The sequence below is a fragment of the Astyanax mexicanus genome, chromosome 2 (assembly GCF_023375975.1).
Source record: "Astyanax mexicanus isolate ESR-SI-001 chromosome 2, AstMex3_surface, whole genome shotgun sequence".
NCBI lineage: Eukaryota > Metazoa > Chordata > Actinopteri > Characiformes > Acestrorhamphidae > Astyanax > Astyanax mexicanus.
The window spans coordinates 8,100,504-8,114,467 of NC_064409.1; the positions used below are offsets into that span (position 1 = coordinate 8,100,504).

The 13,964-nt window shown below is 35.9% G+C and overlaps 1 protein-coding gene across 2 annotated transcripts in view; it reads left to right on the forward strand.

Annotated features, from left to right (window-relative positions):
- cped1 (cadherin-like and PC-esterase domain containing 1) overlaps positions 1–13,964 on the forward strand; it is a 98,766-nt gene that overhangs the window by 25,262 nt on the left and 59,540 nt on the right. The window contains exons 5-11 of one of the 2 annotated variants that reach the window (XM_007252395.4): positions 3,490–3,562; positions 4,330–4,486; positions 10,471–10,601; positions 11,147–11,219; positions 11,676–11,834; positions 12,396–12,500; positions 13,304–13,452. In XM_007252395.4, the coding sequence (XP_007252457.3) occupies positions 3,490–3,562; positions 4,330–4,486; positions 10,471–10,601; positions 11,147–11,219; positions 11,676–11,834; positions 12,396–12,500; positions 13,304–13,452 (847 nt within the window). The remainder of the gene's footprint in view (positions 1–3,489; positions 3,563–4,329; positions 4,487–10,470; positions 10,602–11,146; positions 11,220–11,675; positions 11,835–12,395; positions 12,501–13,303; positions 13,453–13,964) is intronic. The other variant, XM_022671874.2, reaches the window with a different exon arrangement.

Consider the following 13,964-nt stretch of genomic DNA (forward strand, 5'->3'; position numbering starts at 1 on the left):
AACTGGTGGAGGAGAACATGATGCCAAGATGCATGAAAACTGTGATTAAAACTCAGGGTTATTCCACCAAATATTGACTTCTGAACTTTTAAAGCTTTTTGAATATGAACTTTTTGTACAGAGCTGTACTGTATATGCAAGTGCCTTTAAAGGTGAAAAAAGTTATACAAAAATCAGGAAAATGCCCTTAGGCCCTAGAGGGTTTTAATAGTCATTTTAATAATTGTTAGAACAATATTTACTTATTTACACATTAAAAGTCTTGTAGATGGAAGCCTCCTAAAATCATCAGTGATATCAGCATGCTGTGGATAGGTTTAATAAAAGAAAAGCACTGAGCTTTTAATACATCAGTCTTAATTAAGAAATGTCTTTATTTAAACTAAGCTTGTGCGTGTCTTCCACAGTTGCTCTCCTCCGATTAAGCATTTGCTGGGCTGATTCATGAAAGCAGATAGTGTCCCAGCTCTCCGCTCTCCCTGTAATTACTGAGAAAGGTCAGCATCTCATATTTACTAAGGTGATATTTACTAAGACGGGCTCCCCGCTGTAACTGTTTAAGAGGGTAAATATACACTTCACATACAGCATAATCACAGTAATGCCGCATTAGTTCAGGCTCATAAAGCCATTAGAAAAAATTGACTCATCTCTTCTTATGAATAGCCTGAGGGGCCAGTGAAAGGTCAGCATTCAACAAAGCTCTTTGAAGAAGATAATGCCTATTTGCATTTGCTTCTTCAAGACCAGTTATGGTCATCACCACCCAATGAAGATAAGTACAGTGCTTCACTTTGAGACAATAGTGATTGATTTTGACCCACTGCCATGTAGCTGCGGCGTCTTTATAAAAGAGAGGCTTTGTCTTTGGCTCTAGAGCAATATTGTTTTTCCCCTTGGCCCACTGCCCACACAAACTTCGACAGCCGATTGAATCCCGGCGTTTTGAGGGGCTTCTGGGAAAGGTTGGGTCCTTTCATGATTACATCTGGAGGCATGGAACACACACAAACAGCCAGGTTACGTGCAGGGTCAGTGCCTGAGCTGAATGTAGATTTAGTACTGGTCTTGTACTCGAGCACTGAGTGAGGTCTCTCGGAAAAAAAAAAAAAAAAAAAACACAGCTTATGAATGTTTATGAATTCTCTCTGCGAAAAACTGCTGCTGCTTTTCCAAGCCTGAGATCTATTGCCTTAGTTTAGCTTAGTTTGGTTTGGGTGGAATGCTGGGAGTACTGGGATCAATTTCTAGCACTGTTCTGTAAATGTAGGTTATGCATTAGAGCAGGGGTGTCCAAACTTTTTTTGTTGGGGGCCAGAAGGAGAAATATATTTGAAGTCACAGGCCACAGACTCTGTAATAAAACAAATAATGAAATATACCACTCTCTAGAAATGCACACTCTCTATGCTTTTAGACTCTTTTGCCTGTTTTTCTGTGCTAGAAATGCGCACTCTCTATGCTTTTAGACTCTTTGGCCCGTTTTTCTGCGCTAGAAATGCGCACTCTCTCTGCTTTTAGACTCTTTGCCCCGTTTTTCTGCGCTAGAAATGCGCACTCTCTCTGCTTTTAGACTCTTTGGCCCGTTTTTCTGCGCTAGAAATGCGCACCCACTTTTAGATTCTTTGGCCTGTTTCTGACACCTAGTGTTCAAACTTATAATATAAAAACCTGCTTAACAGCGGGCCAACTTTCATTCTATTTGTGAAATACCTAGAAATACCTGGACACCCCTGCATTAGAGAGTGAAAACATGTATTGCTCTTATAGATTTTTTATTATTTTTAACATATTTATTAATAATACGTTTTCATTCTCAATACATCAGCAAGAAATGACAGTACATATCTCCCACTAAACCTTTTTTTTACAGGAGGAAACAGGAGGCCTTTACAGATATTTAAATGCATGTTGTTAGCTAGTCGTATTGAATATTTTTGATGACCGCTTTTTAAAAGATTTGTACTTAATTTGTAGCTCAGATAAATGTGTGTGTTTGTTTGTTGTCCATCTGCTGTCTTTTTAAGACGAGTAATGGTGCATCTATGTGAATAAAAGGTGTCACATATACATTTAAATGCCAAAATTCATTGACCAGGAACTAGTATTGTCTCCCATGACTTTTGCCAAGTGCTTTTAGGGAGAGACGGCTGGTCACAATCATTACTGCCCACTGCACTGTCCACCGTGTGTGTATTTCTGGTCCACGCATGACAAAGTGGATCTTAGAATGTTAAATGATGTATAACTTTCCCATCCTTTTGGAACCCACTATTAACCCAGATTATTCTAAATAATTAATGTTCAACCTCACAACTCTAACAGATGAGGGTGTTCCCAGGCCACCCCTGAAAGAATCAATTTATCTACTGTCCCATGACTTTTGGCATATCATTGTTCAAGGCTATATGTTCACTTGATGTAGAATTTTAGTAGACTTAGTAAACAATTGTGTTGCTGTCATGCAAAAAGGTCTGGCAACTTTACAAGAAAAGGAAAAAAAACATTAGCTTTTAGTTTAAATTAATGAATTAAATGGAAAAAAAAAAAAAAAAAAAAAATATATATATATATATATATATATATATATATATATATTTTTTTTTTTTTTTTTTTTTAATTCATACTCCAAGTCATTTTAGAACATTTCTATGCTGTGCAATCATTAAAAATAGAGATACAAAATTTGTGTATGATACAATTTTTTTATAGTTTAAGTAACTTTCATTCAAAAACATGTTTTTTATTCTGTCATGGCAGAAAGGTTGTTAAAAAATGTGTAGGTTCACTGGTGCTTTTAGATTTTAAATAAAATAGTTGGTAGTAAAATACAGTGGTAAGTTTCAATTTACATGCACATTCTCAATGCCTTTATTTACATAGAAATTAATAGAATTAAAATATTGTAAATCACCCAATTATTAACCGGTCAGTAGTGACAGCTATAGCTGTTTAAAGGGAAGTATGTGTGGCTTGCGTTGTCGGCATTAGATGTGTGCATATAACATGAGGTGTATATGTTTGGAGTGTGTGTGTGTTTATATGTGATGCATGTGATTGGAGATGTGTGTGTGTGTGGTGTGTGTCTTTACTGCGGCTGAATTTGAAAGGAATTTTTATTAGCAAATCAGTGCCAGGGGTATTGCACACACATTCAAGATATGCTGAGCAAGGCATGCGCTGACGACACACACACACACACACACGAAAATACATACACTCTGCCTACACATACAGAGCAGTGTACATAGAAACACTTCACATCAATTCTGCTGAATTGTCAAATTTTCTCAGCTGCCAAACAATGATCGACTCTTACTACACGCCTCCATTCACTCCTGCAGCAGTTCTGCCCCTGTGTTTGCCTGTGTTTGTGGTGACTGTGTTTCAGTAGCCAGCAGCCTGGGCAATGATATTAGAGTCCTCCCCATAAACATTATGAGTTTGGCTGACCTGGGTAACTCTCTCCTTCTGTTTTCTACATTTCAGGACTGGCACTACCCATCATTCCATCTGCTTGTGCCCCCTCCAGACAAGAACAGGAAGGAACTAAAGAAGACTGGTCAGATTTTTAGCTTATATGATGTTCTGTTTTAAAATATAAAATTGTCTAAAGAAAATATTGATAAATATTGTTTCTATTCTAGAACAAGGTTTTCCTTAAAATTAATGCATATGTACCCCCACATTCTTTTAAAGAACAGAATTTTTAAGAATAACACTTTTGAGAAGGAACCTAATTTCTGAGGTTTTAAAGAGCAGCTTATATTATGAATCATATACAGCTCTGGAAAAAACACTTCAGTTTCTGAATCAGTTTCTCTGATTTTGCTATTTATAGATATATGTTTGTGTAAAATGAAGACTGTTATTTTATTCTATAAACTACAGACAACATTTCTCCCGAATTCCAAATAAAAATATTGTAATTTAGAGCATTTATTTACAGAAAATGATAAATGGCTGAAATAACAGGGAATATACCTCAAATAATGCAAATGCATTTTAATAAAGTTTTAGGGATCAATATTTGGTGGAATAACCCTGGTTTTTAATTCAGAGTTTTCATGCATCTTGGCGTGTTCTCCTCCACCAGTCTTACACACTGCTTTTGGATAACTTTATGCCTTTACTCCTGGTGCAAACATTCAAGCAGTTCAGCTTGGTTTGATGGCTTGTGGTCATCCATCTTCCTCTTGATTATATTCCAGGGGGTTTTCAATTTGGTAAAATCAAGAAACTTAATTTCTAAGTGGTCTCTTATTTTTTTCAGAGCTGTGTTATGAGATAATGAGTGTTTTTCTTGTGTTTTCCTTTCCTTTCTTTTAGGAACATCCCGATCCAACTCAGCTCATCAGTCAGTCAGGGCCCGGTTGCCATTATGAATGTCTATGTTTTGGTCACGTCAGCAATGCCCCTCACAGCGTTCCTTCATCAAACAGGTCTGGTTAGGACTCACCTGGACAAATACAGCTATGCCACCAAGGTGCAGTAGCCTCCCATCTATATTTTGCTATTCTGCTGCATCAGTTACATGACCAAGATTAGTAAACTAAAGACATTTGTAGTTGCTTTAATTGACTCAAATTGGACAATCTTCATTCTTTTGAGGTGTTTGTGTTTGTTAGCTATAGTACAAAATGTTCTGTTAATTTTGCTGGTTGTTATACAGTGATATATAGCTCATCTATGCTTATAAGAATAGTAGGGGTCTGGAAAAGAAGAGATCACTTAAAATGATGAGTTTTTTTTTATTTTACCACAAATCCTCTGGAATATAATCAGGGGGAAGATGGATGATCACAAGCCATCAAACCAAACTGAACTGCTTAAATTATTGCACCAGGAGTGGTGTTATCCAAATCCAATCCAAGTTATCCAAAAGCAATGTGTAAAACTGGTGGAGGAGAACATGTCAAGATGCATGAAAACTATGATTAAAAACTAAATATTGATTTCTGAAATCTTAAAACTTCATGAATATGAACTTGTTGGGTTTTTTTTTTTTTGCATTATTTGAGGTCTTAAAGCCCTGCATCTTTTTTTTATTTCAGCCATTTCTCATTTCTGCAAATAAATGCTTTAAATAACAATATTTTTATTTGTAATTTGGTAGAAATGTTGTCTGTAGTTTTTAGAATAAAACAATGTTTATTTTACTCAACATATACCTATAAATAGCAAAATCAGAGAAACTGATTCAGAGCTGTAGATAATACCAACATTGTAGTATTTTACACCACAATTTCCTTACATTTCCTATGAACACCATGGAAGAATTAAGACTGTAGAAGTTTTTTGATGCTGCAAAAAAACAGCAAATGCTTATTTTGCTTACTTTGAACACAGCTCTGAAATTGACCTGTACAAGACTCTCAGTGTGAAGAGTCAGTGGAAGCATTGTGCCTGAAATAGCAGAGCAGTACAAAGATGCTGTGCTTCTGGACTGAGTTAACACTTGCCATGTGCTGCTCATTAGTGTTTTACTGCTTAGTACTATGCTCTCATCACAAAGAGAGAGAGAGAGAGAGAGAGAGAGAGAGAGAGAGAGAGAGAAAGAAAAAGAAAGAAAGAAAGAAAGAAAGAAAGAAAGAAAGAAAGAAAGAAAGAAAGAAAGAAAGAAAGAAGGGGAAAGGTTGTAGCTTTAGTGTGTTTGAGAGGCTTCACTCAGATAAATCCAGCAAACAGGTGGAAACCATTTCACATTTATTTTTCCTTTTTGGTTGCCATAAAAGATAGAAAAAAATTAGACACTGTTATTTAGCCAGAGAGTTCACTAATTGCTGATAAGCTGATTGACTGGTTAAAGTCATTCAGGTGGCTCACAGGGGCCACATAGCATAGTGTTGCATAGCATTGTTTTGGTAATGCAGACTTTTATTTTTAAGAAAAGGACGACTGGGTTAATCCCCTCATAATGGCACAATAAACACTGATGAATATTGAAAAATACAGTTTTTACAGGGTTCCTGCAGGTTCTTAAAAAGTCTTAAAATGTCTTACATTAAAATCCAGGTAATTAAGGCCTTAAATTGTCTTATATTTGCATTAAATTTGCTGTAGGTATTACATTTTCAGATGGTGCGTTTAATGCTGGTAGGAAAGCACATGCTAACTTTAACGGTGAGCTAGCTAACATATTAACATTAGCAACAAGTTATTTAACGTTAGCTACATTACTGGGGAGAGAACTAAGGTAAGCGGAGAGCTAGCTAACATTAGCAGCAAGCTAGGTAACATAGCGGTGAGTTAGCTGTGTCAAATTTTGACTTCCAATACAATTTTTTTTTTTACCAAAGAAAACATCCCTACATTTTTGGGTCTTAAATTATATTTATTATAGTCTAAAAATGCATTAAATGTAACTTATACAATGGTGCAAGAACCCTGTTCTATTCTAGGACAAACAGAATGTGAGTATGTATGTGAGAGAGAGAAAGAGAGAGAGAGAGAGAGAGAGAGAGAGAGAGAGAGAGAGAGAGAGAGACTTTATTGTGTTTGAGAGGCTTCACTCAGAAAAAGCCAGTAAACAGGTGGAAGCCACATGTAGATGTGAAGGAAGAGAGGCAACATGTTTAAAGTGTTAAAAACAAATTACTCTTTCCAAGTTAAAAGAATCCATATGTGTTTATGTGTGTTTATTGGTGTGTATGTGTGTGTATGTGTGCGTGTATGCAGATGTAGTTTTGCGCATGCGTGCCTGTTTATTTGTTTGTTATTGACCGGGCTGAGGACACAGAGAGCGTGCGTGGGAAAACAATGCAGAGCCAAAAACATCCCCGCATCTCATTTCAACTCATAAACTAACTCCCCACATGCTGCTGCCACCTGCTGAGACAGTTGTGTTATTACCAGCAGGCTGTGGTTTCAGATGTTTGCTTTCATAGAGCAAAATGTGCAACTGAGTGGTTTCTCCCCCAAGAAGTGCTTTTTATGTTTGCACAAGTTTGCATATCAGAAGTTTGCAAGTGATTAAAAAATATCTCCAAATACATAGTGATTTTTTCTTTCACAGTGCTGTCATACATAGGGTGCCAAGACGTCCTCCTTCTCCCGGACATGTCCTACTTTTGAGACCTAAAAAATGTCCGGGGGGAATTTCAAAATCGTAAAATCGCAAATTAGTCACGCCCTTCTTCTCAAATCTATCTACTTTGCATTGTGTGTGTGTGAAGAAGAAAGCGTGGGCATTCTACCCCCGAGTGTTTACAAGCGACAGCACTTGTGTGTCCGCCGGTTCTACATCTTTTCTCTGCGTAGTATGTGTTCAGTGTTGAGCGCGTATGTTAAAGGAGAGACAGTATGGAGAAACAAAAGCGGCAAACTTTTTTAGAAATTCACTGTAGCTGCTACAAAATGTGTAAAAATCACAGACATGTTCGCTGCTCTAGCCTCCGCGTAAGTGTAAAAAATATAAATGTAATATTTAAGGTATATGTAAGGTATGCCCACACTGAATAAGAGTAAAACAGTGTTAAATGCTTTAAAGATACAAATCTGGTACACATATATGTTATAGCTGTTTAAAGGAGATAAAGGAAATAAAACCGACATGCCCAAATCTGGTCACCCTACTCATACACTGCCTAGCTAAAACAAAAACTTGTCACAAAAAAAAAAAAAACAGGGTCACTATAATATTTAGTTGGAATGCCTTTGGCTTTGATTACTGCATGCATTCACTGTGGCAAAATCTTTATATTGATGATGATGGAGTCTGACCGCTGCACAAAGCCTTCTACACTAGATTGACTCCTACTCAGGGGCAGATTTACCACCACGCAATTGCTTGGGGTCCCCGGGATCAGGGGGCCCCTGCTGGCCAAAAGGTTGGCAAAAAAAACGAAAAAACAATGAAACGCATTATTTATTTTTTGTTTGACACCAACGAGACACCGTACATGCAAGTTAAGCTAGGCGAGGTGGACTGAAGGCCCCAGTCCACACGAAGCCGGATATTTTTCAAAACGGAGGTTTTTGCCTTATTACTCAAAAACACTTAAATGAACAGGGATTCTCTAGACATGTGGATGTTTTCTTGTCACTCCTCAGCAACTACTTTTTTTAATTGTCCCCCGTTCACGGTAAGGTTTATACCTCCGGACAGGAGGATCAGAAAAAACTGCACGCAGTGCATTTCAGTAAGGTTCCGCTGTGTTTGGTAACGTTAATGTGAGAGAAAAATTAAATTAAACTGTGAACATGTTAATAAGCCACAAATTGCAGAGAGAACAGCACCAATCCTGGCGCTGTGCCCGTTTCAGGCTTTACGCTCACGTAAATTATGGTCACTGGCAAGGGCGTAGGAGCAGGTTTGATATTGGGGGGGGGGACACATTTGCCAATATGAACCCAAGCCCACCCTATAGTTTCTTAGAACAACATTTGTGGAAATTACTTCTAATCACAAATAATATTTTTTTTTTCTGTATTTTGTTTTTTATTAGTTAACAAGGTGATTTTACAACCTAAACATGTTACTTCACATTACATTTACTGTTGTAAGAAAATATTATGCATATACATATACATATGACAAAAATTATCAGTTATCACCTAATATTTAAAATAATAACAGATTTGGTTATTATTATTATTATTATTATTATTATTATTATTATTATAATCATGTATTGGCATGTCAATTCTGTTGTATATTTACATTTTCTCCACTCTTTAAAAAAAATCCTACGCTTTTATTTTTCTATTAAGAGCTCTTCTAAAGATTGGTGTCCTTTTATGTAAAAGAATGTAACTTTACGTTTCATAAAGATTTTAATTATAAACGTCAGGACATGTGGCCTTACTGTGAACCCTGTTCTTACATATTCTACTGAATATTAACACTGTTCTACATATTCTAGAGCTTTCTCTGCTTTAAAGACATTTAATAAAGTAAGTGGTGGTATGATGTGTCTAATGCACTGCTGGATATACATGATTAAACTCAGTAAACTCAGTAAATGACTGTTTATTAGCTGATCAGCTGGATCAGGTGGAAAACACTATTTTAGGGCAGTGATCAGGCTTAAGAAACTGCTTTAAACTACAAACATAAAGTACTGTACTACATTCTGACTATCCACTACATCTGGCTTCTAGATAACTAGTTAACTAAATGAATTTTTGTTCATTATTGCTCACAGTAAATCCTGTAATCCTAAATTAATAAAGACAGTTTAAAAATGAAACAGTAATTAGCTGATCAGGTACAGGGCAAGTTGAACATTACGTATATAGTTTATTTTTTCTTTAACGTTGACTTCCAATCTATCTAATTCCAAAGTTAAGCTAACTCACTCACACAGCTGCAGTTTATTAATCACAGTGGGTTTAAACTGTGTGCTGATTTAGAGTCTTGTATTTTTAACCAGCTATCAGAAACATATCATCACAGTTTATGTGGTTAGCCTATCGTTACCTTTCTTTTAGAAAAATCCCCGTATATCCAGATCTTAATCAGCTGAAGCTGCTGCAGCCCGATCCCGCTGCTAAATCTCACAGCGAGGGGGCGGTGCTTCCCCCACTAGCACACCGCGGGCCGCAAAACCAGCAAGCTGATTGGCTGTTTGTGCTGAGAGGCGGGACTTAATACCTGAACCGGCTCCGTGATTGGTCCGGTCTGTCTCCTCATTAATAGTACAGCTGATCTGAGCGAAACGATATAATTTTTGGGGGGGACAAATCCACCTGTTTCCAATACCCCCCCGGTTCCTACGCCAATGGATACAGCTGCTTCAGGATAAGCACGTTAGTTTGGCGAATTTGAACTAACCTAGAGTACTGTGCCTGAAGCTGCTGCTTCTGCACTGCTATGGAGATGAAAGAATCTGTTCATTCATTTTATCCTTATCCTGAAAAGGTTTCCCGCCGAATGAGTCACCCGCTGAATTATCAACACGCCAACATCAGACGCATGTCCTTCTGAAACCAATCAGCGTCTAGTTAAGGAAAACGCATCGATACGTCAGTGATGATGAAAGGATGTAGGAGTATCACACAAAGGTGTTTGGTGCGCTCCCTAAACTAAAGTGTGAAAACAAAAACAAGCGGACCAAATACAAACAATGTAGTAAACACGTAAACCTCGGTTCAGACCACGGTCCGGATTTTCAGGTGTGAAAGCATCCAACCATGAAACGGTCTTATCTCAGCGGTGCCCAAAAAAGAAAGAAAATTAGGAAAGGAAGTCCAGCACAGTGCTTGAATTTTACCTTGTAAAAGGTGTATGAAACCTTAATATTGCATTTTGCTATACAAAAGAATCCATTTGATCAGGGTCCCCAGAAAAAAAAAAAAACTTTGCTTAAGGCCACAGAACTTCCAAATCTGCCCCTGCTCCTACTGTTAAACATATTTACATAATACCTTGCAATTCCAAATTATCTAAATAGACCTTGACTGGTCTATGTTGGTGTAATATTCTGGTCACCTCTTGCAGTACTGATTGTTTGGCTTTGTGTGTTTTAGCTGCTGGAATTCTTTACTGAGAGGATGGAACCCACACTGGCTCTCCAGGCCGTTGAACTCATGAAGCAAGTCATCAGTGAGGTTCTGACTGCTGCTGTTCTAGCTACCGCAGAGTCCAGCTCACCACCCAGGTCTCTGATCCACACAGTTTTATGCACAATTTTACACAGGTTTCCTCCAGGACAAGCATGGTATATAAAAGCTGAGGTAGTTTGTAGGTACTGTGTAAAAGTTAGTTTTAACTTGAACTGCTTTAAGCTTTAAGTTTTTTATTTTTTTTATTTTATTAATCTCTTATAGTCTTGAATCTTAATTTCTTAACAATTAAACCTCATGTTTTATTATTATTCTTTATTATTATTTTTATCTATTGTTTTTATTCACTTTTATAAAAAAAACTCTTTTAATTAAAATAATTAAATATAGTTGTTAACTGCATGTCAATCCCTGTTTTTGTAAATGTTCGGCTACATTGAAAATGAGGGTTGCCCTCAATGTACTTCCGAGTCAAAGATTGATTAATTGATTAATTGATTGTTTGATTGCATTATTAACCTAACGTTTTGTGTGTCATCCAATTTGTTTTTATTTATTTTTTTTTTATAGTTTTTTATTTAGAATTATATTTATGTGACATACATTCAAGAAATGTTTTCTTTTTTTGTTGCTTCTCTAGGTGTCGATTGTGCTTCCAGCTGATGACCTTTACTTTGCACTACAATTCCTCCATGCATCCTGTGGTAGTCAAAGTAAGTCTGGACTCTCATTATACCATTAATGTGTATCATATTGATCATACCTTCACTTATACCAGATAACTGTACAATAATATATATATATATATATATATATATATATATATATATATATATATTATGTATATTATATTAAATTAATTATTTCATATTTTAGTGCTGTTCATGTTAGGTTTAAAGGTTACCAGATTACAAAACTAACTACTATAATCCATAAAACAAATAAAACTAACAAATTAAACAGATAACTTTATTGAGTACAGAATATGGTAAATATATCTAAGTTCTGATGTAATATTTATTTCTCCACATTTCTCTTACTACTAGTGAAATCTTAACTGTTTGTGGCTCAAATATGAGAAAGCTGCACTCATCATCTTTAGACACTAGATGGAAGCACTGCGCCATTTATTCACTCCAGCTCTTTCTCTCCCTTCCCGCTCTTCTCAGCTGCAGACTGACTTGCACTTTGAGGGTATGAAGGATTCAAGCTTTGATGGACAGATTACCAAAGAATACATATTGGAAGATATGCTGAGACTGCTGTTTCCAGCCTGCAATCATGATGATGGATCACTTCGCGATGCTCAGGATACAACAGAAATCAAGGTAATGAAATATTTATAATAAGAGCAGTCAGAACAAGTGTTAAATACAGTCAGAAGAGCACAGAATTTCTGGTGTGTACGAGTCATATAGTATTTGATGCATTGTAGGTGCTGGATTTGTATTGTATATTTGTTGAAAAAAATATATATATATATATATTATATATATATATATTATATTAAATTAATTATTTCATATTTTAATGCTGTTCATGTTAGGTTTAAAGTTTACCAGATTACAAAACTAACTACTATAATCCATAAAACAAATAAAACAAACAAATTAAATAGATAACTTTATTGAGTACAGAATATGGTAAATATATCTAAGTAATTTTTTTTGTCTTGAAAAAAGCATTACATATTGCATATTATTGATGAAATAGAAAGCAATGTAAACTCTGAAGTTGAGAAAGAGTGAATAATAATAATATAAAGTATTTTGTATCCCCTTTATTTTTCATTTGCAAAAGACAGAGCCTCAGAACTTTCACTATTTTTTTATAGAATTGTCATCCGTATAATTTGCACACTTATGCTAACTATTTCTCTGTTCATGCAGTACAGTGACTGTGAATGGCCAAACAGTTTGTGCATGCCCCCTGATGAATTCCAGTTACTGCTTCAGTTTCATCAGCAGCTGAAAACACCAGCAAACTTTCATTTGGTATGTCACTAATGTCGTTTACCTATGTATTCTTTAAACCTCGCTTAATATTAAGCCTTAAATCAGATTATATTAAACATATTGATTTTTTAGAAATGCCAGTGTTGAAATTTTGCAGCAGCACTGCATTTAATTCAGGAATGTCCCCATTTGTGCATATTTTAATGCATCGGGTATTTAAAAAATAAATTCAAGCCCAGTTTAGAGCATTTGCTTTAACTTGTTGTTAACTTGTTTTAGAGCACTAATTTTGAAACATTTTACTGTTTAGGGATGGTTTATGAAATAAAAAGGTCAATATGAAATATAAAATATTACACACAAGCTTCTAATGCAATGGAAATAATAATACAATTAATTAAACAATTAATTATTTTAGTTCATTTGTTTTATTTGTTTTATTTATTTTATAGTAGAATATAGTAGTCTTATTTTTTTCTAGACAGACAGAAAACAGACAGAAAACAGCATTTTTACATTTTCTTCTATTACTTGAGAGAATTCAGGTCTGAAAGGGTTAAACACCCTAAAAAATCAGTAGCACAACTTATTTTTACAATACATAAAGGCTAGGCCAGTTCAGTAATCAATTGTTATTCAGAATTACAGCTCAGATCAGGGGGGAAATAACCTGATCAGGACATCCCTAAATTGAATAAATGTGCTTGTGATTGTTCCACATTTTAATATTTTTTTGCATTTTGTCAGCCCATTTTAATAAGCAGCTGGAATCGGTCATGAAACGTGTTGTGGTATTTTGTCTTTGTCTTTGTGTGTGTGTGTGTGTGTGTGTGTCTTGGCAGCTGCACCCGAGATCGTCTCGTTTCTCCAATCTCCAGCATGATCTCTTTCAGAGATTCCCCACTGTAAAGAATAGTGGAAAAGGACCAAATCTCACAGTCTTACTTGAACAGCTCAGCTCCTACTACATACAAAGAAACCACACTGAGAGGTAATGCACTAGTAGTATCATTGTCATCAAAAGTATTGCTTTTGTATTCATTTGTATTAATTCATTGTTACACATTTAACAAAGATAATGAATTAAAAAAGAAACTAACAAGAGGGGAAAGGGATGACACACTTACTGTGGGATAAATCTGTTTTAAATTTAATGAAGCAAAGCGGCAAAGTCTGCCAAAATAATCTCAAAAACAGAGTAGACTAGAGACTCTGAGAAGTGCTGTTTAAGTATGTCCCCTCTCTCATGATCCATCACAAATCTGAGGAAAACAACTGAATATTTTCAGTTGGATAAAGTCCCCAAGCCTACTATAGCCTGTGCAATCATTCCTCTAGCCTTCCATTGAGAAATCAGCCCAGACAATACATCTAAACCATGTGTCCAGACATGTGGCCAGGGACAACAAACAAATTCTTCTTCCTGCTGGATCTGGAATGAATCTCTGCTTCTTATGTTAGTTTTATGATTAGACAGATTGATTAGAGAAGTGGACTCCCTGC